This window comes from Amphibalanus amphitrite, unplaced genomic scaffold (assembly GCF_019059575.1).
Source record: "Amphibalanus amphitrite isolate SeventyFive unplaced genomic scaffold, NRLGWU_Aamphi_draft 000176F_arrow, whole genome shotgun sequence".
NCBI classification, from domain to species: Eukaryota; Metazoa; Arthropoda; class Thecostraca; order Balanomorpha; family Balanidae; genus Amphibalanus; species Amphibalanus amphitrite.
In genome coordinates, this window is record NW_024881671.1 from 834,194 (window position 1) to 860,895 (window position 26,702).

Sequence of the window (26,702 nt, forward strand, 5' to 3'; positions counted from 1 at the left end):
CGGTATTGTGTAGTTCTGCTGACATTTATTAAAAAATAAATTAAAAGAAAATGATGCATTGAACAGTAAGGGAGATAAATACATCAAGCGATCATACCCGTGCGATTTCTTGAGTATGGCTACGCTCAGTGTTCGCTAAAAATTGAAGGCATCGACTAATGACCTGCCATCTACATGAAAGCAGAGACAATGCACGGCCAACAAACGTCATGTCAGTTCAGTGGGTACCACATTATCCGGGACGCAGGGTCAGTGAAGAGAGCATGTAACAGGCAATACGCAGCTGGCATGTCGTCCTCGAATGCCACACTGTAATACTGGTAAAGCTCGCCAAGGGCTGAGTTCTAAGACAGAGCCTGGTGTCATCTGCTTCCGTTTCGTCGAGGTCGTCCATTCTACAAGTGAGGCAAGATCGTAACACTGTCAACGCATGTAACCTGGAACCATAGCCTGGCAAGCCCTCCTCTTCCGACCCACGCACGGAGGAATGGTGAACCCACAGCATATATCTACACCTCAACAGCAACAACGACCATCACAATGTGAGACAGAAACATCCTATGAGAGTTGATCGACGCGTCCGCAAGACATGTCGACAGTGGGTGCTCAGGGGTCGCCTCGCGGACGCTCAGGGGTCGCCTCGCGGGCGCTCAGGGGTCGCCTCGCGGGCTCCCCATGGCCGACAGGCCGGAGTGGCGCCCCGGCCTGGCGCGGTCAGTTGCACTGCCGGACCCGTGTCTGCTGCCGACACCGGCTCGGACTGGCCGAGTTTGTATGGAAGTTGCAGCAGAACACTTGTCGCACGATACGCGTGCTGTTGCCTCGTCCGCAGCACAGATCCTCGCAGCTGCCGGCGGCTGTGGGCACGAGCGGAACCAGGTCACACGCCGAACTGCAAGCCTACTATGCATTTCAGACCCCATGAGACCCTGCTTTTCGGCGATAATTTCTTCAATTTTTGTCCAATTAGCTTGAAATTTTGGCAGACGATATTTCAGCTCAAGCGCCAATTTTTGTCAATATGGTCTCTTAACAAAATATCAAAATTTAGAGCACTTGTCGTTGGCTCGTAATGCTAATCAGTTTTTGCACCCGGATAGAGGCTCGCTCGCTACCGCACCGGATTGGATAGGAGCGCTGGCCAATCACGTTGCGCCGGGCCCAACTAAACTCCGCCCACTGGCCGTGACCGCGATGGGTCTATGCCGCTTCAGTCGGTGTCAGCACCGCGGAGAGGTCGGGGCGGGACCACATACTGGAGACAAGTGAAGCCGGCAAAGTTGTTTCGGGACGAAAGCCAAAAAATTATCCGTTTGAGGGCATTTGGTATCCTCTTCTCCTTATTTTGTTATTAAACGTCGAACCAGCTCAGAATATTCAGAATGATCAGAATCAAGGTAGGATCTACTGGAACGGAACCGGCCGTAGAAGGAAAGATGGATAGGCTCTTGGACTCTGAACATTTATTTAAGCCGGAGTTGCACCTATCTCATCGTCAGGTTGGGTCAGGTCACTATCCGATTACCTATAAGATCATGTGTAAGCCTCTGCTTGACCCAAAAATATTGGTATATTTGGCAGTGTCAATAAATGTTTCTGAAGAAGGCGCAGAAAGCAACAAAGTAGGATGAAGAGTCTCGGGCACGGGCGATTGCCTGGGGCATCGCTCCAGCGAAACGACCGTATTCGTGATTCGTGAAGCGGTGCGGGCCGGGGCGCCGGGTGGGGACAGAAGCGTAATGTGTCGTATGGTAGAAATGGCCTTTATCGCGGTGTCATGTGTGTGTTATATTGTTAAGACGTGCACAAAAAGAAATAACAATGTGGCAGGCGGACGTTGGGCACTACACGAGAACGATCATCAATAAACACGTATCTTTTTGTAAAACTTAAGGTAACAGTAGGTATGTCCTCAATGGTGAGGTAACTATCTCTAGGCCTTAACTTTTCATGTTTGCATTTTAACACACAAGCTCTGGGGGTAAAGTTAGTCTGGCGACCTCCTCAACCTAAGTCGATGATCAAATGGATTAATCCTGAAGGTGTTCAATGCTTAGTTGCACCGCGATGATATAAATCGATCACGCCGGCATACATTGCTAATCAAATTTCATATATCAAACACATAGGTAAATTGCATCCTGTTAATGGTGATTCTGTTTTGCAATTTTGACGTAGTCTGACGCGATACATAATCTTACGCAATCATCTGAAATCAACAGCGTCTTTTATGCGCGTTTTTCACAAGCCCCGAATCTTGTGTGGAAATATATATTTTTGTGACTAAACAAGGTGTACGTACATTTGTGATAAATACAATTAGTCGAGGGCTTCAGCTGGTGCGTTACTTATGCGCGCTATTTAGCTCATTCGGTGAAGTTACGGCTGCAACGACAACTGCACGGCAGCTACGGTCCATGCGAGCCGCCCCGGTGCGACAGCTACTACCCCGCCCGCTCCACGCAGCCGACTGACCGGCCAAGGTCACTACCCCGTCCGCCGGGAGGGCGGAGCTTAATGGTCACGTGTTTGTGACGTCACACCTACGCACGGATAGCCTCTACTCCACTGACGGATTTACGGAGCCGATTTTAACATAACGAGGCAACGACAAGTACCCTAAAATTTGATATTTTGTTAAGAGACCATATTGACGAAAATTGGCGCTTAAGCTGAAATGTGCATTGTGAAAATTTGAATTAAATTGGACAAATAGTAAATAAATTATCGCCGAAAATTAGGGTCTCATGGGGTCTGAAATGCATAGTAAGTTATTGCTCATTGTGTTACTTACATAATTTCAATTCATGCGTGAGCTTTTCCAATTCACCTATGATTGATGCCGTTGCTCATGTAGTGGTATCTGATTTTTTTTCTGTTCTTTCTTACTTTGATAGTTAATTCGATCATACCATTCACTCACATGTTGACCTTCTTAAAACTGTTTTGTATGTCCTCGCATTGGCATTCGACTCATATCTTTGCCTGCCGTTTATTGCCCTGCCCCCCCCCCCCCCATACGGAATTGAAAAGCAACATCATGTTTACGTCAGACGTGTCAAATTTAAATCAAATGATGAAGTACTACAGTTTTCATTGTCGTATAATCGCGTTATTCATCTTTATTGCGTACTCGTCTGCAGCGATCTGCTCCGCTCCGTTCGCTATGCGTGTGTGCGGCCCTCGCTGTGCGGCCGCTCACCTGAGCTGTTTTTGCGGCACGGCCGGCCGGCGGTGCCGCTGAAGCCGGTCTCGGGGTCCGGTTCGCAGTAGTCCGGGGACGGCTCGAGGTGCACCAGCCGGCGCCGGCTGGGCCGCTTCCCGGTGGCGACCTCTCGCAGCTGGCCGTCCGGTCCGAGCGCCACCAGCACGGAGCGGTCGCGCTCGGCGGCCAGCCGCAGCCCGATGGCCGAGAACGAGTGCGGCACCTGGCGCCACCTGGCCGACGAGCTGACACAGATGCCCGACACCAGCTGACACCGCGCCGGCCGGCGCCAGTGGCGCGACACCAGCTGAAAACGGCGCGCAACGGGTCAGAGGGGCCCTATTACCCTAAAGGCAGTCAGAGGGGCCATACTGCCCTTGGAATGCTGAGGCCGCTCTACTCCCCCCGGGCAGTCAGAGGGGGCCGTACTCCCATCAGGACGTCAGAGGCCGCTTTATAACCCTTAGGGACGGGTAGTCAGCGTCAGCGGGCGCTGTATAAGCCTCAAGGCGGCAGGGTCAGGGGCACTCCCTCAGAGCAGTCAAAGGGCGCTGTATAACCCTCAGGGCAGTGAGAGTCAGAGGGCGCTCTATTCCCTCAGGACGTCAGACGGCGCTGTGTAACCCTCAGGGCAGTGAGAGTCAGAGGGCGCTCTATTCCCTCAGGACGTCAGACGGCGCTGTGTAACCCTCAGGGCAGTGAGAGTCAGAGGGCGCTCTATTCCCTCAGGACGCCAGACGGCGCTGTATAACCCTCAGGGCAGTGAGAGTCAGAGGGCGCTCTATTCCCTCAGGACGTCAGACGGCGCTGTGTAACCTTTGGGGTAGTCAGGGTCAGACCCGCCGTTCCGTCGTTTCCATTCTCATGATGGTTAAATCCTTCTCCACACCTCAACCCCCTGTTCCGGGCTGGACGGGCAATTTTATCCCATGCGGATAGCCGGTAGCTCCAACCCAGGAGCAGGCCCGTAGTCGGGTGCGGTGACTGTCAGGGGGCTGGTTGGCCTGTCCAAGTGATGGGCTCAGCTCCGACGGGTTGCCAGGGTGCCCGCCCAAAGCAGTGTCTCTCCCTAATTCCTATCATCCTTCTGGCTCTGCAATGTTCTCATTAGACCAAAACAGTCAATGCCTAACCCAAGAAAACAAACAAACGGGGTCAGAGGGCGTCGTACTTCCTCGGGGCAGTTGTAGGGCGCCGTCCTTCCTCAGATCGGTCAGACGGTGCCGTACCCCGCTCAAGGCAGTCGAAGGGCGCCGCCCTTCGTCGGGGAGGTCAGAGGGTGCAGTAATCCCCTCAGGACGTACTTGCTCAGGACGTACTTGCAGTAACCCGCACCCCGTAAGGCTATCGGCGGACCCCACCACCCGTAGGGAGGCGTTTCGCCACCCCCCCCCCTAAGATCTCGTAAATGTACCAGCCGATTTTCAAAATTCAAACGGCGTTCGATAGCCCCACCGAAGAGCTACCTCGTGACCAAATTTCATTGACCTCGATCCAACCGATGACGTCACAGACCAGGTCAAAGGTCGGATTTTCACCGTTCACAGGCATTTCAAGAAATGTGTTGTGAAATCGAGTTAATTGGTAAGTTATTGAAAATCATCGATGGTAGATCGTTAATTGTCAAACACATACTCTGCTATCTGAGGTCACTGATACCAGGTCAGGTCACAGAGGTCAGGTCACTAGGGGTCACAATATGAAAGTGTCGTATGATGCATGTTTTATGGTCCATTTTACATGACAAATGCGATGATGTGGGTCATACAGCCTTTGGGGCCAGTTTGGGTTACGCTCTGGTGAAAGTCAGGTCATGTCAAATTAGGTCAAATTTTAAAGTTGATATTTTTGCAAAAACGGGCATCGATTCGATGCAGCTCATCACGAAGAGTCTAATGGTTGTCTTTGTTTTGCGCTACGTGGTCTAGAATTGCCAAAAAATGAGTTTGAAAAATTTGACGTCATCATCTTTGAACAGTTTTTTTTCGCTATAACTTGGCCAAAAAAGGAGACATCAATCTGAAATTTAGAATGTAGATAGAAGATGGTAAGTACTATCATATATATTCCGTTTTTTTCGAATTTCAAAAAACTTCTTGGATTTTTGGCTAGTTATCCAAAAAATTACTTTCTTATTTTTTAGGGGTCAAAATCCAAAAATTTCAAAAATTTGAAATGGCAGTTTTGTAGCCCTGTCAACTCTACACCTGTACCGTAAAGTGGGGCTATTTGAAACGGATTTTACAGTTTTTGGCCTCTCCCTTTAAGACGGTTCATATTTCTTATAGCATGTAAATTGCAAAAATGTAGTTCTCCGTAGTCCGTAAGCTCTTTCATATAGGTGTGCATTTTGGTTCAGCTAGTAATAATGATTATGGATATTTTTTTAGTTAAAGCCTGTATCAAATAGCCCCATAGGGTGGGGCTATTTGAGACAGTTTTATTTACGAAGAAATTGAAGAAAATCGGTCACGCTAGATATAATTTTTTTAATGCCATGCGATTGGAAATTAAATTTTGATCATTCAGGCAAAAATTGTTTTTGCAAAGACAGTTATATTTCCTTTATATTCAATCTTTTCCTTTTTCGTAGGATGCTTCATTTCGGTAGGTTATAAAACTGCATCACTATATGCTAAGACTATCATAATATGACGTGACCCTAAACTTTCAAATTTGCAGAATGATCATCAATGACTATTTCAAAGTCAACAACAGTAAAATTTTGAAAGAAAGTTTTTATATACAGCCCTGGTGGCGTGAAAACAGACAAACTGAAAGTCGGTGGGGCTATTTGAGACAGACTCGCTCCCTAATGAAGCACACCGTAATGAATAAAACGAGCTAAAAGGTTTCCCAAAACATTTAAGTGAATGGTCTGCATGATTCCTTGTTCCATTGCACATCTTCCGAAGAAATAACAGAAAAATGTTAAGCGGTTTTGATTTTATGACGATTTTCCTCGATCGCTGTATGCTGTATAAATTGGCCGGTTACCCTACCACATCAAGCCTACTTGCATAGGCTCACCTAACAGTACGTTCATGTGTTAAGCAATCTTCAATGGTGTTTTTTGGTAAACCAAGGTAGACATGTGCTGATTGTCGACTAAGTCAGTGACTGATGAAGCACATTTTGAGCACATATTCATCAGAATAACTAGTTTGGTCACCAGGCTAAAGGGTCATTATGTTACACTACGAACATGTAAATATTGCTTGCTGCTAAAAGTATCTACCATGAACCCACTGCACGTTTATGACCACGACCGATTCATCGGTGTTGCTCATGTCGAACGTTCGATGCACTTCAAGTAGATGGTGGTAAGTCTTCTCGGGTGCAATCGCATCACCATTATCAGTAGCTATTTGGCATACCGGTTGCGGCTTGACCAGGTGGGCATCATCGGAATTCGGAATTCTGAGACAATGGGTTACGCAATCGGCAGTAACGTTAACAATGTATCATATTTTCATGAAAAATATGCTTAGCCTATGAGTAAAAGGATAGTAACGATAGATGCAGTTCCGAAACTGTTAAAATTTCAACTATGTTAAGCGGCAGGTAGGGGTCCTTTTCGAGCAACTTAAATTGTGCGTTTTTCTGTATTTCGTATTTTACACCAAATTTCTTTCAAAATTTTTCGAAATTTTTCAAAAAGGTTATTCAGGTCATTCACTGTTCAATTTCACATCAGCCTAAACAAAAATGACGAAAAAATATCAAACGGTTTTCATTTTACAACGATTTTACTAAACCACTACCTTACTGTCTCAAATAGCCCCACTTTACGGTACTGAACATTTTTCTATATCTTCAAAGCTGTAGGCCTGACAGCTCTTCTCGCGAAACCTTTTCTGGGGTCGAAAATGGCAGAACATGACGTCATTCTGACGTCATTTGTGGCCAACCTATCATAGCCTCTGGAACAAATTTTCGTCACAATGTGTAAAATTGATGCCCGGAGGGGTTATAAAGGTTTGGTGGCGATATCTACAGCCGTTTAGGAGATATCCACGGAAAAGGACAAGGGGGGGGGGCGTTTCGCCCCTCGCCCCTACGGGGCGCCGGTTAAAATTACTACTGGTGAACGTGGTGCGAGCAAAGTTGGTTGGTGAGTTCGTGCTGTTATCCGCAACAAACACTGCTCATCATGGCACCCGGGCCCACAGCAACACACTTATAAATTTACATATATAAAAATCAAAACGTCTGTACGTATGTATGTATGTATGTATGTAACGCGTCAGTCACGCTTGGCGGGCTATTGCTCCGGAACGGTGCGGGCTACGGGGGTGGAATTTTGGGCGCAGGTCGGATGCGTGCATCTGTTTGTTGTATTAAATTTTGGAAGAGGTGCGCTCGGTGGTTTGCACGTGGCGGGCGCATCTTTGCGGGATTTTGGGCCGCGGCCGGCGCCGAGCAGACGGCACGCGCCTTAGGCTCAGTTTCTTCGCTGCAAAACTGGGTGAAATCAGAGCCGGAAGGTCACTGACCTTTGGCAATGAATACCGGAACAGAGCACCGCCGGCCAGGAGGAGACGCCAAATTTATTCTGGCAATAACTCGGCCGTTACTGGGCCGATTTTAATGAAAATTGATTTATTACGCTGCGCGTAATGCTGTCCGTCTAGTTACATATATAAAAATCAAAATGTCTGTACGTATGTATGTATGTATGTATGTATGTATGTAACGCGTCAGTCACGCTTGGCGGGCTATTGCTCCGGAACGGTGCGGGCTACGGGGGTGAAATTTTGGACTTAAGTCGGACGCGTGCATCTGTTTGTCGTATTAAATTTTGGTGGGGGTGGGTTCGGTGGTTTGCACGTGGCGGGCGCATCTTTGCGGGATTTTGGGCCGCGGCCGGCGCCGAGCAGAGAGCACGCGCCTTAGGCTCAGTTTCTTCGCTGCAAAACTGAGGGAAATCAGAGCCGGAAGGTCACTGACCTTTGACAACGAATACCGGAACAGGGCACCGCCGGCCAGGCGGAGACGCCAAATTTATTCTGGCCATAACTCGGTCGCTACTGGGCCGATTTTAAAGAAAATTAATTTATTACGCTGCGCGTAATGCTGTCCGTCTAGTTACATATATAAAAATCAAAATGTCTGTATGAAACGCGTCAGTCACGCTTTAAGGGCTATTGCTCCGGAACGGTGCGGGCTACGGGGATGAAATTTTGAACGCAAGTCGGACGCGTGCATCTGTTTGTTGTATTAAATTTTGGAAGAGGTGCGCTCGGTGGTTTGCACGTGGCGGGCGCATCTTTGCGGCATTTTGGGCCGCGGCCGGTGCCGATCAGACGGCACGCGCCTTAGGCTCAGTTTCTTCGCTGCAAAACTGAGGGAAATCAGAGCCGGCAGGTCACTGACCTTTGGCAATGAATACCGGAACAGAGCACCGCCGGCCAGGAGGAGACGCCAAATTTATTCTAGCCATAACTCGGCCGCTACTGGGTCGATTTTAATGAAACTTGGTTTATTACGCTGCGCGTAATGCTGTCCCTCTTTACGCTGCGCGTAATGCTGTCCCTCTAGTTTACATATATAAAAATCAAAATGTCTGTATGTATGAAACGCGTCAGTCACGCTTTAAGGGCTATTGCTGTGGAACTGTGGGAGCTACGGGGGTGAAATTTTCGACGTAAGTCGGACGCGTGCATCTGTTTGTTATATTAAATTTTGGTGGGAGTGCGCTCGCCGGTTTGCACGTGGCGGGCGCATCTTTGCGGGATTTTGGGCCGCGGCCGGCGCCGATCAGAGAGCACGCGCATTATCCTCAGTTTCTTCGCTTGCAAAACTGAGCGGCAACCGAGAGCCGGAAGGTCACTGACCTTTGGCAATGAATACCGGAACAGAGCACCGCCGGCCAGGAGGAGACGCCAAATTTATTCTGGCCATAACTCGGCCGCTACTGGGCCGTTTTTAATGAAAATTGATTTATTACGCTGCGCGTAATGCTGTCCCTCTAGTTACATATATAAAAATCAAAACGTCCGTATGTATGTATGTATGTATGTATGTATGTGACGCGTCAGTCACGCTTGGCGGGCTATTGCTGTGGAACTGTGCGAGCTACGGGGGTGAAATTTTGGGCGCAAGTTGGACGCGTGCATCTGTTTGTTGTATTAAATTTTGGAGGGGGTGGGTTCAGCGGTGTGCACGTGGCGGGCGCATCTTTGCAGCATGTTGGGCCGCGGCCGGCGCCGATCAGACGGCACGTGCCGTAGGCTCAGTTTCTTCGCTTGCAAAACTGAGCGAAATCAGAGCCGGAAGGTCACTGACCTTTGGCAATGAATACCGGAGCAGAGCACCGCCGGCCAAGAGGAGACGCCAAATTTATTCTGGCCATAACTCGGCCGCTACTGGGCCGATTTTATTGAAACTTCATTTATTACGCTGCGCGTAATACTGTCCCTCTTTACGCTGCGCGTAATGCTGTCCCTCTAGTTTACATATATAAAAATCAAAACGTCTGTACGTATGTATGTATGTATGTAACGCGTCAGTCACGCTTGGCGGGCTATTGCTCCGGAACGGTGCGGGCTGCGGGGGTGAAATTTTGGACATAAGTCAGACGCGTGCATCTGTTTGTCGTATTAAATTTTGGTGGGGGTGGGTTCGGTGGTTTGCAGGTGGCGGGTGCATCTTTGCGGGATTTCGGGCCGCGGCCGCCGCCGATCAGAGAGCACGCGCCTTAGGCTCAGTTTCTTCGCTTCCAAAACTGAGCGAAATCAGAGCCGGGAGGTCACTGACCTTTGGCAATGAATACCGGAACAGAGCACCGCCGGCCAGGAGGAGTCACCAAATTTATTCTGGCAATAGCTCGGCCGCTACTGGGCCGATTTTATTGAAACTTGATTTATTACGGTGCACGTAATGCTGTCCCTCTTTACGCTGCGCGTAATGCTGTCCCTCTAGTTTACATTATAAAAATCAAAACGTCTGTACGTATGTATGTATGTAACGCGTCAGTCACGCTTGGCGGGGTATTGCTCCGGAACGGTGCGGGCTACGGGGGTGGAATTTTGGGCTCAAGTCGGACGCGTGCATCTGTTTGTCGTATTAAATTTTGGTGGGGGTGCGCTCGCCGGTTTGCACGTGGCGGGCGCATCTTTGCAGCATTTTGGGCCGCGGCCGGCGCCGAGCAGACGGCACGCGCCTTAGGCTCAGATTGTTCGCTTTCAAAACTGAGCGAAATCAGAGCCGGCAGGTCGTTGACCTTTGGCAATGAATACCGGAACAGGGCACCGCCGGCCAAGAGGAGACGCCAAATTTATTCTGGCCATAACTCGGCCGCTACTGGGCCGATTTTATTAAAAATCGATTCATTACGCTGTGCGTAATGCTGTCCCTCTTTACGCTGCGCGTAATGCTGTCCCTCTAGTTTACATATATAAAAATCAAAACGTCTGTACGTATGTATGTATGTATGTATGTATGTAACGCGTCAGTCACGCTTGGCGGGCTATTGCTCCGGAACGGTGCGGGCTGCGGGGGTGAAATTTTGGACATAAGTCAGACGCGTGCATCTGTTTGTCGTATTAAATTTTGGTGGGGGTGCGCTCGCCGGTTTGCACGTGGCGGGCGCATCTTTGCGGCATTTTGGGCCGCGGCCGGCTTCGAGCAGACGGCACGCGCCTTAGGCTCAGTTTCTTCGCTTGCAAAACTGAGCAAAATCAGAGCCGGCAGGTCACTGACCTTTGGCAATGAATACCGAAACAGGGCACCGCCGGCCAAGAGGAGACGCCAAATTTATTCTGGCAATAACTCGCCCGTTACTGGGCCGATTTTAATGAAAATTGATTTATTACGCTGCGCGTAATGCTGTCCCTCTAGTTCTAAATAAAAAATAAAAAATGACCAATTGCACATGCACATAACTGTTGCGCCGCCCGACGTCCAGATGCATACGGCCAGTAACGCATGAGGTAAACGAGCGCTAGCACTGGTAAATAGACATTTTTACTCGTGGGAAAGGGGCACTAAATTTATTGGAAATTATAAATTACATCTATCTCCCTACCTTCAGTAAGAGCCTTTCACAACTGACAAGAATGGTGACACCGTTTCACTAACTTTTCCAGCATTGTTTGAACATCTCCTGTCAGGCGTTCAGACGATAGCCAAAACCGGCAACGTTTTGTTCACTAAGCGTGTCAATTAGCCGCACTTGCGTATTCCATCGATTAGCATTTAGCAGCAGCGAAGTTGTTTTATCCATCCATCACAAAAAACAGGTTGCTCAATAGCTATGGGGGCTTGGTTTGTTTTGTGCTGTCACCATGGAAATGACGACCTTCTGACTGGTCATGTGAATCGCGCAATCAATTTTTAAAAAATCATTTTTTATAACATTTTCGGCCTTCGTTTGGCTTTTTATTCGTGAAAGGCTATCCACGATCCAGTTGTATAGCTGGAATTTGAAAGCGCCACAAAGAACACTGGAAAAACAAATGGAAATAAAAAATTAAGCAAGTTATGTGTATCTCATTCTCAACACATATTCGAAACTATTCACTACTACTAGTGAAATGCGTGTGTTTCTTTCAAGCTAAAAGTGCGATTTCCGGCTGCCCTTATACTGGACAGTTTGCTCCAAGCAATGCGGCACAAGTGAATTACGTGTTATATTTTAGTAAAAAAAGGTTATTTGATTATACATTCCGACACGCATCGCCTATTGCCGACATTTCTTGGTCAACGAGCCATTTATCATGTAACGCTCAGGTACTTCCATACGTTACTGCCTTTGGTCTCTCGTGATTATTACTAACATGAATTTCCCATTTATTTTTCAAATTTAGAGAGTAACTATGCAGAAAATGGACCACCTGCCGTGCCGTGGACGTGCCCGTGGTGTCACGCCAAGGGTAAGACAACGGGAGGTAAGCCATTTTCCATGTCACAGCCGAGGGGTAGACACACATTCATGCAGGGCCTCTCATGGCGTTCGCATTTCTGACCGAATAAGCAACGCCACTATCTCGAAAGCTTGTTTGGAGGCGTGTTGCTTTTATCCATTGAGATAGTAATGCATGCTGATTCAGCTGTCAGCTAGCTACATGGACATGGAATTAGGCATGTGACCACATCGCTGCGACTTTAGCAGCTTAGTCGCTTTGATACTCACCCTAATGCCGACTTTATTATTATGCACGTTCATTTTACTCCTGGCGTCTTGTTCGACTTCCCTGGAGTTGACAAACTTTCTGGCCTTTTTGACGCTGAATTTGAGGCCTCTCTGACAGCCCCACTTCCAGCGCTCTAGACTGTGACCTCTGCGGGGCCCGCACGAGCAGGCTCGCAGCTCTCCGCGCCGACACGCGCGGTACAGTGCGTGTGTGATGGCGGCGCTGTGCAGCGCGTACCACACGGCCGTCTCCGGCGTCCCTGTAACGCAGAGGGGAGCGCAGGTCAACGGCTGAAATACGGCTTAAGTGGTGCAGGCCGTATTACAATGGTAGGTATACTACGGCCACGGGTGGTACAGCTCAGTATGTATGTACGGTAAATATGATCCATCATAGTACACCAGTCAAATGGGCACCAGTGAAAGGTCGTAATCAGAGTCTTTCATAGTTAGGTATAGATGACAGACAAAACATTCCGTGTAAAATGCTTACCATAAATGATACACTATGTACTTTGTGTAATTTCTACAAAGTATTGAGCCTAAATTAGCGATATAAAAATCAACTCGTATGCAATATGTTTGGAAACTCGACAGCGAGCACAGCAGGCTCGCGGAGCTCCCTGAGTAGCGGAAAGTCCGCTACTGAGCCTGATGGCGTGAGCATCTTCTGTCCGTCCTCAACAAGACTATCCAACCCTTCTTTAAATGAATACGCAGTCATTCAGCACAGGTGAAATATTGCATCAGCCCGCCGATACAGAATGAAAGCACTGGCTCAGCGGACCGACCCGCCGATTATTATTGTTGGATCTGACCCTGCGGGGCCATCGTCGCGTCTCTCGTGCACGGCCCGTGAGTCAGGAGACACTCACAGAAAGGGTCCAGCGCCGCACTGAGTCACCTCGTTACCGCGCCGGTGGAAAGCCCATTCTCCCTAATCATTGACCGAGACGAATTGGTGGAGTGCTGGGACAGCGGAGGCACCCGCCACCCATTCAGGGTTAACGAACCGATAAAAGCCGGTCGGCCAGCAGCTTTGTGACGTGATTTAGAGAGCCGTGATTGGCCTTAACTCTTGCATGGCTCCGTAACTTCGTGGGAGCGCAAATTCGTCGCAGACATCTTGTGCAGAATACAAAAGCCGTTAGCTCTCGGCATGATTTAGTCCCCGAGATAAGAAGGAAAGGGTTTGGATGTGTGAGCTAATTTGGGCAGATATGACCCCACCCTTAAGCTTTACTTTGAGGTCACCTCGGACACATAGCAGGCGAGCTAAGGTAGCGCAGCATCGGGATGTAAATTCACTGTTATGAGTTCAGTGTACAACTGCATTGATAGCGTGATACTTGAGTTATTTGTTCTGCTTCGTCTGAAAAGGCATGAACACGTAAACATATTCCAATTTACCATATCTAGACATTCAATCAAATAATCACCGATCTAGGACGAAGGGGTCCTAAAACTTAGCAGCTAGCACTTTGTTTGATTACGTTGCAACCGTCCATGACACGTTTCTCTGTTGAGTGACGGCTGTTCACGTCAACAGGCACATTACGAAGCTTAGATTGACTCTGTATTTAGCCATCAGTTCGGTATTTGAGTGTTGCAACCTAATGAAAACCATTAATTTCGCATCGCACATATCAAGTGACACCAACCGTTTCATTTCCCGGTAGGACAGCATGGTTAGACATAGAACTGGCAACTCGGTTTTGTTTTCCTCATTTCCATTCCTCATAGGACAGCGTTCCAGGAATCAATTAATTCGTCAAATGTTTCATTCGGGTTCATCAGGCGCCTGTGCCGAGCCCTGACAATGGTCAGTGATCTACTATGACCAACGGCAGTCATTTTATTTATACTGTTTAACATGTCCGCCGGAAGTGATACACTGACATGTGAATGTGCTGCTGTACGTTGTCGCGGATCCAAAACAGCAAACACCCGAGAATATCCCATCGCAAGGCCCCCTCAATAGGCATAGGCATATGTAAGCGCTTATTTTGAGTGACAAAGGTCACCATGTTTACGTTGATTTTTACATTCCGACATAATTTGGGAGGCATTTTTACAGTTATGACATCATGAGATGTACGAATGATTTAAATCAAGTGAATGAGGCCCTCCGTATCGAGACCAAGCATCAGCTCAAGGCTATTCTGTTATCTCTGAGTAAGCGAGGCGTGGACATAGACCATGACCCTGTGAACTCGGCGCGGCACATCCTGACACTCTGGTAACGTACCTGTGTATGTTGGAGTGTCGAAGTGTGAATAATTGCAATTACACACTAATTACCGCACCACCGCGTTCCTGCTCCAAAAGATCGGACGACCTACCGATGCTTCGGTACCTATGACCTGTTCACCTAGGTATTCGCACAATACCTACGCTGATTTACGGATGTGACGCACGTACCAGTATTTAATGTATAGTCGGCGGGACAAAAGGCGAGCGAGTGTCAGCCTCGGCAGTCGTGTCGGAAATGACCCCGGCCCGAACATTTCCGACACCTGTTCGACAACAGTCACCTATTGTTCAACCTTCGACGTAAACTGCAGTGACCCTCAACCGGCCGCGCCCAGCGTGCCACCTATTCACCTTAATTGTTTCCCTCTTCATTTGCCAAGAAGCTATCAAGTGGCAAGTCCAGTAGCCAGTGGCTCGGGAACCGGGGGGGGGGCTAGGGGGGGCTTCGGCTGGGGGGGCTCGTAATGTATTTGAGCCCCCACCCCCCCCAGCTGGAGGAATCGAAATCGGAAATCTACCAACATAATTTCATAGATTCATACATAGGCGTGGGAACCGGGGGAGGGGGCAGTGGGGGAAGCTTGCCCCCACAACTCTGCGGCCGTGGGGGCGGTGCCCCACAACGTTTCATGAGGCCAGGAACCGTCGGGCAGCTTGTCCTCCCCAAATTAGGGGTTGTGGGTCACAAAGGAAGAAAGCATGTAAGTAAAAAATCCACCTATTTCACTGGCTCGGCAACTCATTTGGCAGATTAAAACCTTTACTCCAGGTTGCCAAAACGGTAGTTTCTTCACTCAGCTGAGACGGAATACCTCACTTTTTGAAAATATTTTCGTTTTTTTTTGTTGTTGAAAAGGCCAAGGTCTGAAAAATAAGTGGCCTAAAACCGGTGAGAAAACTAGATTTGGGGGTACCCTAGGTTGATTTCTATTATGGTTCAGCCCCCCCAGTCTGGAAGAAGTTCCCGCGCCACTGCCAGTAGCATTGCCAGTTTGTGACTAGCCTCACCCAGTCAGCATAATTCCACTGAAGGCTTTCCTAGCGGTGGAGTGACAGTCGGGAGCGGTCGACCGCCCCTTTCCCGTACCCCGGCCCTCGCGCGGTGGCGGGCACCCGGCGGCTCCCATGCCCGCGCGACTGGACAGAGCTCGTAAAACAAACGACTCTTTATTGCCTCTGAGTGGCGCGAGCGGCGCGCTACTGCGGGCTCCTGGCCGGGCCTGAGTCACGGTTCCGACTGCGCTGACGGCGCTGGCCCGAGGATGGGAAGATGACGACATCACGGCCTCACGACAGCCGCCCGTCTGGGGCGCCTCCGTCACGAGGGAGGGAGCCGCCGCCCCCGCCGCCGCCGCCGCTCTCCGAACAGCCGACCCCACACGGGGCCGGCCGGTCCGGACGTGTGGCGTCACGGCCGAGGGCGTCACGAGGGCCTGCGACCCGCCGCAGCTGCGGCCGTCCGTCGGGATTTAAACGGGCCATATATCGCGGCAGCGGCATGCTCCCAATCCATCAAAATCTGCTGGGACACGAGACGACTCCATGGACTGTGACTGGTAATTAACCATCAAAGGCTGGCGCGTCAGCTGATGAGCACTTAATTGGGGGGAGCTGTCTGGTTGTGGAGTGAGTGATGAAGCCTGAGATACGGCTGATGCAACTCCAGTTAATTAGCTGTCAGTAGACCACCGTCAGTGGTGAACCGCTGCAGTTAACTGAGTTGACATGTGTCAGATGTCCTGTGTGTCCGTCAGTGACTATGGGTGGTAAACTGGGGTACTAAATCGATTAGTCCATCGAATTACATCAAACCGGTGTTCTCAGCACGTTTAATTTCACATTCCGTAAATTATTCCAAGAATAAATAATTGCATGTGGCAGAATGGCGCTAGCCTAAGCCAGAACAATCGTCATATTTGACACGTCAGCTTTAGAAGGCTGTCGGCTGATAACTACCGAATAATTGCACGAGGCCTGAATGGGCATCCCCAAGATTACTTTACTACTCGGCATCCCATCCCGGCGCCGGAAAATTTCCAAATGCCTCTGCTTTATCTCATGCAATCTCGATGCTCTAACGGTACGAAACGGTTTCGTAGAGCGAACCGTGCGGTGGCATTTCCGGCACACTTCTAATTACACGTAGGTTTTATTGAGCAGGGAAATGGACCCAACTAAACGGAACGTAGTGAGGCTTGAGCTTAGGAATATGCAGTTCGGTAAAACTTTGGACACTCATCCCTAGTCAAAAGCAAAATGTGATTTCATGTCACTTTTGTTTATGATGCTTTTATCAGCGATTCTGTAATGCCACCGAAACCAATGACGATGACGACACACCCAATGTACGTCGCTGAAAGGGAATGAATGTTGCACTTGTACCGCAAACTTTAGCTCTAAGATAGCAATCGCGTGAGCCGTCATAACTGGTAAAGTAGGCTTGAGATTAGCCCCGGTTTACCCCATAGCACTCGGTGTGTAAGATGCTTATGCCCGAGTATTTCTCATGGATAATCCGTGCGCTACGCGATGAGAGCCTCTGAGGCAGGCGTTTTCCGCCGGGACGACGGTGTGTGTATTTATATCGTATAGCCTTCGCCGTTGTCCTGTCAAAACCGTTACGTTTCACCGACAAACTCACCCATGACACTCACAATAGTCGGTCTCAGCATTGCCGAATTGAGGGCAGGGCTGCATTGAAAACTGGAAATATTGGTAGACATGAATGAAAGCTGGAGCACGCAAGGACGCCCCGAACCAATAAACGCTGAAAAGGCAGGATGTTAGAAAAAGTTAAAAAAGAAACAGTTAAAAAACCTCGCACGAAAGGCAATGGGTCATTCAATTTTAACGTTAGGTGAATTGTTCTTATTCGTGCCAGTTTTTCTTTTCTTGCGAAATGACAAGCGACAATATACTCGACATTCCTCTCAACAATTATATTGGAATGATTACGCTTACATATTTCCCCGAATTCAATGTTATCATTGCTGGCGTTGTTTCATTATTTTCCATTCATTATTCGTATTTCTGTTTCCGATACAGAATGCCTACACGAAGTTATTTGATAACTCAGATGTCAGCCTCCAGAGCTAGAATGCAGTTGCAATCGGCGTCGTGTAATCGCCTCAGTCCATGACCCTTCTGGTGTTATCTTGTGGCACGTGTTGACCGGCGGGCGGTCCTTTGGCGGCGCCGCCGTGTTGACGCCGCCGTGACGAGCGGTACACGGCCGGCCGATTGATGACCGCCAGCCGGCCGGTCCCCAGCTCACAGGCGCAGCCATGCACGTCTGCACGCCGCTGCCCCGGCCCCGCACACATACCGCGCCGCGACAGTCGAATACCGCCGCTCTCCGCCGCTGAGCGCAACCACGGAAACGGACCGGGTGTGTCTCCCTGCAACTGGCAGGAGAGAGAGCGAGAGAGCGAGAGAGAGAGAGAGAGAGAGAGAGAGAGAGAGAGAGAGAGAGAGAGAGAGAGAGAGAGAGAGAGAGAGAGAGAGAGAGAGAGAGAGAGAGAGAGAGAGAGAGAGCACTTGGTAGGAGAGAGAACAGTTCTGGCAGGAACAATAACGACTGTAACGTGTGTTGCAGGTCCTGGCATAGAAGTCAGACGCCTGATTTTTTGTCACTCGTAAGATGCATATTTGCAGTAGGCGTAACGTAATTTATGCATCATAGCTACACATGAAGCCATGAAACCAATGAGAGCTGGCTGCAGGTGTCCCAGTGTTCCAATGCGACATTGGTTAATATCACTATTATTTCGGTGTCATGTCTCGTGCAATGAACGAAGCACGGGATTCATGGGAAGCATGTGTCATGAAATACACATTCTGGGTTATTGTTTTGCAAGGAAAAATGTCCTTGGCTCGTGACAGTTCAATGCTAAAGGGAGTGGTATTCAAGGAATCAAGGGAACTCCCAGGCTTTAGAATAACGACATTCAACCCAAACATATAGTCAGGCCTAGAAACTTCAGATTTTAATTTCATAACATCACCAAGTTGTACCGAGTATCTAATTAAGCTAACGTGTCCAAAATGCTGAATTTTCGCGAAGGTAATGTCACCTTTGGCAGAAGACATGCAAGCGAGAAGGTTTGAAAACGAATGACGCATTATTGATGAAACAGACCGATGTCGCTACGTAGTTATAAAAGCTTCATGAGAGTAGCTCTTATTTAGTTCAAATATTTTGTCGTCATCGCGACTTTTTCAGCTTCTTCAGAGGCAAACAAACAGTGTTCTGTGTTTTCCGGCCGACTTAGCTCTTTGTCATCTGGGAGTACAAGGACTGTCTGCAAAAATTTAATCACGGAAGATTAATCCGCTGAAGGGGCACCATTCTCACGGTATGTTCGCTGATATAGACAGAGCTTTGCCGCATTCGGCGTTAGCAACATAATATCCGTGGCCATCCGTGGCATGCCATCAGCCTGGGCCGTTTCCGCCCTTAGCTAAAAAACTGGAAACTCGCAGGCAGACATTTGATGCCATCGCTCTTGTCGAATGCTCGCAGTCTGCTTGGCGGCCCACCGGACGGTTAGCAGCCTGCTGCAGGAGTGACCCACAGTACCCCCCTTACGCCGCACAGGCACAACAGGCTAACCTTTGACGAGGACGTGTCCGAAGTCGAGTCGCCGGCCGCCGGCGGTCTCAGTGAGCGCCTGGCAGTTCCAGCGGTCGTGCCGGAACCGGCGGCGACACTCCTTGGTGCCCCGTCGGACGCCGTCCAGCAGGGCCGACAACATGTCCGGGTGACGTCGGCAGAAGACGCGCTGCCGCCGCGTCAGACCCTGCACTCTGCGGCAGCTGGGCGCCGACGGTCGACTGCCGACAGAGACACAAAGAGCGGTCACAGACTGTCGGGGGAGACACAGTGAGCGGTCACAGACTGCCGGGGGAGACACATTGAGCGGTCACAGACTGCCGGGGGAGACACAGAACGGTCAGACTGCCATTGAGCGGTCATAGACTGCCGACAGAGACACATTGAGCGGTCACAGACTGCCGAGAGAGACACATTGAGCGGTCATAGACTGCCGAGGGAGACACATTGAGCGGTCACAGACTGCCAAGGGAGACACATTGAGCGGTCACAGACTGCCGCGGGAGACACATTGAGCGGTCACAGACTGCCGAGGGAGACACATTGAGCGGTCACAGACTGCCGAGGGAGACACATAACGGTCACAGACTGCCGCGGGAGACATAGTACGGTCACACTGCCGAGGGAGACACAGAACGGTCACAGACTGCCAAGGAAGACACATAACGGTCACACACTGCCGCGGGAGACATAGTACGGTCACACTGCCGAGGGAGACACAGAACGGTCACAGACTGCCAAGGAAGACATATTGAGCGGTCACACACTGCCGAGGGAGACACAGAACGGTCAGACCGCCGGGAAGGACACATAGAACGGTCATAGAGTGCAGAGGGTGACGCATTAAACGTTCACAGACTGCCGACGGGGAACATTAAACAGCCCCAGACTGCCGAAGGGGCACATTAACGGACACAGACGGCAAAGGGAGGCACATGCATAGAACGGTCAGACTGTAGAGAAGAAATGCCTAGAGCATCCTATTTCGGGCTTCGTGGCTGCTTATGTTAATCGTGGCTATATGCTTCGTGGCACATGAGTGACCACAAGACAGCAAATGGGTACATAGAACGGTCAGAACATGCAGATGGGGATATAAAATAGCCACAGCTGACGGGTAAAACGATCATAGCCCGAAATAGGGCTACCTACTGGAGCTAGGAGCGGCCATAGCCTGCAGCCTCGTGGGAGAACGCTCCCAACTTGCAGCCCTCTCACTCCCGGAACACCATAGCGTGCATTGCCTTGACCTAACAAGGTGGTTGGGCGAATCCGGAGAGCCAAGCCACTATGTAGTTCTGGTAGGTCGGGAGACTGTCTGACCCTCGACGGTGAATGCAAAGTCGCGCACAGGCTCTGCTGGTCGCCACGGCCTACCGCCGCTGCCGCAGGACTGTGTGAGTCGGCTGTGTGTGACCCGTCCGTATAAGAGCAGACGAAGAAGGGCTGAGCCCTCCTATCTGCGGGGTCAGTCTCTGACGGACAGGACATGACGTCTGCCGTGGTCTGTCTCACCGTTTATTCAAATGTCTCTCAGATATGGTGCCGGGCACGGGGAGACGCGCTGGCGGTCGACGGCTGAGACACGTCCCTGTCCATCGGGGTGCCGGGCGGTCCGATTGGTATGCTGCGCCGCCCCGACTGCCAAGGTGGCCCGTGTAGCTAAGTCACAGTGCCACTGCAGACCATTACAAGCGATCGAAGGCGATGACATACCGATGGTGCCGCCAGTTCCGCCGTGTCGGCACATCATGGGCTAAACGTGAGGCAGCTAAATCTAAACTAGTCCCAAACACGCATTGTTTGAAAAGAGTTTTTGTTAGAACAAGAACGTCCCAGTATGACGAGGGTATGTCAGTTCGGTCACGAATCATTGCTTAGGAGGGATATCCGCCCTCACCATTTGTTTTGACGCGGCACTTATTTCAAAGTGTGGAATAGCTATTCAGCATCTCGGGGAAAATACGAACGACTCGCCCTCATGGGGACACTCCTCAATCCTCCGCATTGAGCGTCATCGAAAATACGATCGCGCTCGGAAGTAATCTCGGGTCCCCTTTGATGTATGTATGTATGTACATCCTTGCACGTGCGAGGTTGTACTGTACGAGCCCCTGACAGGCGCCCAATTCCACATGCCTTTGCTCATTGCTGCGTCCTCATTAATCGAACTTCAGGTGGTTTTGAAGTGCAAACTGCATGATCAATGCTGTTCGATAAATTAGCGTAATCACGCTAAAGAAAACGGCGGCTTTTGATGCACTTAAGTGAACTTTCTTTAGACGGCGCTGAGGGCTGCAACCCGAGTGGTAAAGAGAAACACTTTTATTTGTACTTCTTCGGCCAAGTATGGACTGAACCATTTTTCCATGACACGTGAACAGCTGCTAAAGCATGTAAAAAAGAAATGCCTTCGAATATTTCCTTGATTCGTGGAGGTGATTTAGAAATGCTAAGCTCTTCGGACAGGCGACCAGTGCCCCACCTCACATTCTTCTGGTGTCACCAGTGCCTCTTGGAGACCGACTTACAGTGTAACGGCAGTGATTGCCCAACCGGCGTAAATACCCGTTACCCTGTCGCTTTATGCGGTACTTGCCGTGATTCTGTTTTGTCCTCGGTAACCGAGCGCCGGACTACACGCCACGAGGAAGTCACTAGCTCAAGGACTTATCAACGACGATAGTAAAAAGCAAACAAAGGGCGTGACCCGTGAGCTAGACAATAACTGTGCGTCGCCGGGTGACAAACTATCAGTCACTGGCTCGGTATCGGTGTAACAATAACCCCTGCCGGCATCAAAGACGGAGGATTTTTAAGTGGCCGAGGAAAGGGTCGTCAGAGGCGGCGCTAGTCGCCCGTCTAACTGTCCGTGGGCGCAGCTGGACCGACTCGACACCTGAGCACGCCAGCCTTGGCGGCGGCCGCAGTTCGGCCGAACCGCCACTGAGTCATGGCAACTTACTTTCCTGACACCTCGCTCACATTAGCAAGAAGCGATCGGAAAAATACGCTGCCTACACTTTTGGTGAAGGGTGAAAGTTCACCGGCACTATCGAGGCCAGGACGCCGGCAGTTGGTCGGCGTGGGACGGCCCGGGACACACCCATCGTCACGCTGAAGACCGGCAGCGACCGACGGTGCTTCATTGCGGCCGCTCCCCGGTCGATCCATACGGTGCAGACATGCAGCTTGGCGGTCGCCGACGGTCGTCGTCACCTGCCAAGGCCGGCGCCGGCTGGTCGGGCACAGGGCGTCGGAACCGCCGCGCCACAGACGCAGCCCGAGAGCCGTCCTGCGCCGGCCAGAATCAGCCCGTCCTCACACCAATTCGACATGGCCAGACAGTCAAGGGCGTCCTTTCAGCCGGGCGGACCGGTCGCCGGAGCGGGCCGGTCCGTGCGGGACCGCGACGGACCGCTCCGCCCGGTGCCGGGGGGAGGCAGGCAGCCGCTCCACTTCGACGGACGGAGGATAACCGCCGATCGCGATCACTGGAGATCAGTTAAGATGCGCCAAGATCATTGCAAGTAGTGTACACTCAGGACGTCTAGCGTATGAATGAAAGTGCGGCTTTATCGGATGGTTCTTGCACACACCTCGGATTAGGTCAAAGACCAAGGAATTAGGAAACGGACTGGAAGACGCTGAACTATGTAGTGGCGGGCGGGCGGCAGCTCAACGAGCATGAAATATCAGCGTCGTTGGGTATAATCGCCTACCGTTAGATAAAAACCATGAACCTGCTCTATCACGAGCTCTATCGTGCTGCATCGACCTCGACGCTCGCACTACTCGTACTCAATTGTACGTAAGTGTTCCGGTAATTCTTCGTCACCGTTTATACCAATAGAAGGTGGACCGCAATTGTGGATCATTTTCTCGACGGCCCATATTAGGGGTCAGACGCCATATCACGTCTGACATCCTTGCATGCAACAAATTGGCGTGTTTTGACATGAAAGCACGTAATGCCACCCCACCCAGCATTTCATGCACTGGCACGGGAGCCAGTGCGTGTGCAGCGCACTGGAGCACTTGTCAGCCGTTTTGTAAGGCGGCACGCAACGCTAAACACTGGTTGAGCACTGGTAGATGCACATCGACACAAACGACTAACATTTGTTTCCCAGCTGGATAACAATCGGCGTCAATTTAGGGTGTTGGTAAATTGCGTTTCCACGCCCAGATGATGGATAAGCTTGCGACATGCAGCAGTCAGTAAGTAGGCCTAAAGCGAAAACAAGTGTTTCGGCTGTCAGATGATGCCAATCAGTGTAAGCGCTTAGCCGAACTATCACAATTGTTGACTGCTAATACCGAGTGTCAAGCAGAGCAACTGAAAAGCTATCCCACAGTAGTTCAGGAGCGGCAGTTCTGGGGGGCCGTTTCAGCGCGCGGATGCTGTTCCCAGTTGGAGCCACTGACCGTCTGAGGTTGCTGCTGACGCTGCTGGAAGGGCTGCTGGAGGCGGTGCTGCCACACGGCACCAAACTGTCCTGGCACACCTGCTGACACCCCTGCAGCCGGTCTCCGCTGTCAACACAGGGCCCAGGGCGGGTCAGGGGGAGACAGTAGGTCAGAGGGCACGAGTCACGTCAGAACCCACCAGTCGGGACGGGAGATGGAACAGAGGGCACAAGTCGGGTCAAAGGGGTTGAATTGGTCAGAGGGCACATGTCGGGTCAGGGGCACGGGTCACAAGTCAGGACAGAACCAAAGGCAGGTCGGTCAAGAGCCCAAAGGGCAAGGATTGCCGGTCAGGTCAGAGAGCACGAACCGAGTCGGAGGTCACAGGTCGGGTCAGGGGGCACACGTCAGGTCAGAGGTTACAGGTTGGGTTAAAGGGAACGTGGGTCAGTTCAGACGGCTTAAGCTAGGTCAGAAGGCACTGGTCAGGTACGAAGGTACAGGTTAGATGGGTTTGAGAACTCAGGTCGAGTCAGTTCGGAGGGCAAGGGTCGGGTCAATTCAGAGGGACCATGCTATGTAGGTCAGTTCAGAGGGCACGGGCTGGGTCAGTTAAAAGGACACATGTCGGGTCAGTCTAGAGGGCGCAGGTCGGGTCAGTTCAAAGGACACAGGTCGCGTCAGCTAAGAGGACAAGGTGGGTTCAGTTTAGTTTGGGGGTCGGGTCAATCTAGAGGACACATGAAGGGTTAGTTTAGAGGTCACAGGTCGGGTCAGGGACTACATATACATATGTCATTGCAGATAGCACAGGCCGTATAAGAGGGCATGTGTCAGGTCAGATAGTTAACATAGGTCTAGCCAGGGGGCATAGTCAAATTACAAGTCATTCCAGCTGAAGGAGAGGTCGGGCGATATTGTGCAGGTTAGGTCAGGGAGCACAGGTCACAGGTCGGAGGTCATGGCCACTCGCTGTGTCTCTGCAGCTGGTGTGAACCTGCAGATTTCGCTAAAGGCTCTGTGTCTAAAGGTTGTGAACCCGTGACAGTTAAAACCACCACACATACCGTAGGGTAACTACCGTGTCCGTAATTATGCCTATAGCATTATGTCAGTGGCTGCCAAGGCTGGTAGGTAACTTGCAGATGAGGTTAAACCTTAACTCACATGACTTACCGTAATTGTTCGGTGTTTTTTCAGGGATGTGACTTAGTGTTCCTACGTCCTGGTGATCACAGTGCTGGCGGAAATGTTGATTGCACCTATCCATTTAGAGGCTGGAGCCTTTCGCCTTCGATAATTATTTATATACTGGTATGCTAATTGTCCGGGAACTCCGGCTTGTTAAAAAAAAACATTTTAACGAATAGTGATGATATTATTGAACACAGACCTTCGGTTAAAATGAATGTCATCCCCTCTCCCCTCTCTCTCTCTCCCTCTCCCTCTCACTCTCCCTCTCCCTCTCCCTCTCCCTCTCCCTCTCCCTCTCCCTCTCTCTCTCTCTCTCTCTCTCTCTCTCTCTCTCTCTCTCTCTCTCTCTCTCTCTCTCTCTCGTCAATTGATAATGCTATGCACTACTGGATATCGCTATCATGACGTGTAACTGGCTATTTACTTGTCGCAGCCCCCGCCCCCTCTGACAAGGCTGCACGGCGCGCTACCCTGCATGGCAGGGCTGCACTGCTGCAGCTCGCACCGGGCTGGGTCCGACCTCAACATATCGACAGTCAGCTCCCGGCCGTGAGTCAGAGTCTGCGCCGCAGACAGTCGCCGGTACTGTTCGTGCCGGTGCAGCGCCGCCGATTGGCGGTCCTCCGGCGAGCGACAGGGCTACGAGGGGTGCAAAGCGGCGGGACCCAGCCTGAGAGGGGCCCAAACGGCAGGACTCGCCGAGAGGGGGCGAGGACAGCAGGTTGTCTTGGGAGAGGCGCGGACGACAGGCTGTCTGAGGGGCGCGGACGGCAGGGCTTTGAAAGGCACAGACAGGAGAGCTCTAGTCTGAGAGGTGCAGACGACAAACGCTGAGAGACTCACCGTGCGGCGGCGCAGCGGGCGCAGACTGCCAGCGAGAGGCCGGCGAGCAGAGCGGTGACCACAGGGCGCATGGTCGGCGGCGGCCGCCGACACGGGCGGCGCCGCTGGCGGCTGACCCCGGCGGCGACCGCGGACGGCACGGCTCCACCGAGCGACAGCGCGCCTGCAGCCGCGACCACAGCTGCCACAGCCCCGCTCACAGACTGACGAGCCGGCCGAGCGGCCGACCCCCACCAGCCAACACAAATAGCCGACAGCTCACATGAAATAATTGGCGGTCTGGGATAGGTCACGGGGGTGGTGGGAAGCCCGGCTCGCGTGGCAGACCTCCCGCCAACTGGCCACTTCCGGCCGCAGGCAATGTGTCGTCAGGGCCGACGCGGTTCGGACCGCTCGCCGCCGCCGCTGGCTCAGCTCGACGGGATCGCTCTGGCGGGTGTCAGGTCGCGCTCCAGGTAGGCTAGTGTGTGCCGCCCGGCGGCGGTTACATCACACGGATGTGCCGGAGTTCCGTCGACGTCACTGAACAGCAGCTCACAGTACGGCACGGGCACGACTCACAATACGGCACGGACACCGCGTGCCGCCGACCGGCGCCGCCGGATGTCCGCTGTCCGCCGGCACACGACTGCTGTCCGCCGGCACCCCTGATCACTGTCCGGCACCCCAGATCACCGTCAGATCGATAACCCGACACTCGATCACCGTCTGATCAGCACCGTCAGATGCCTGTGCCGCCGACACCAGGTCACCATTCGACGGCAGACACGCGCCACTAATATCACCTCTGGCACACCCCTGGCTGCGCGGCGGGGGCGGTAGTCGGACCCCTGCTGACACGTGTGTCACCAATGCCTACGCGGTGCTCAGTGGATCACCAGCGAGGCAGCTCAGCGGGTTGCCACTCGGTCCCTAGAGCACCGCTCTGCCGTCCGGACCGCGCTCGACTCGGTCGACTGGCCGCCTCCTCTGCGTCGCCCATGTCCCGGTGGCTCGGCGTGAGCGGCCGTGCGCGGTCGGTCGGCGTGAGCGGCCGACTGCGGCTGGTC

At 51.4% G+C, this 26,702-nt stretch overlaps 1 protein-coding gene across 1 annotated transcript; it reads right to left on the reverse strand.

Moving 5' to 3' along the window:
* Positions 1-5: 5 nt before the first annotated feature.
* LOC122383890 (protein Wnt-7b-like) lies at positions 6-26,534 on the reverse strand. The gene is made up of 6 exons (XM_043370736.1): positions 25,654-26,534; positions 23,635-23,742; positions 19,207-19,427; positions 12,342-12,601; positions 3,203-3,512; positions 6-857 (listed from the first exon to the last, which is right to left on the reverse strand). The coding sequence occupies exons 1-6, from the start codon at positions 25,722-25,724 to the stop codon at positions 715-717; spliced, it is 1,113 nt and encodes a 370-aa protein (XP_043226671.1). The 5' UTR covers positions 25,725-26,534; the 3' UTR covers positions 6-714.
* Between the last annotated feature and the right edge of the window lie 168 nt (positions 26,535-26,702).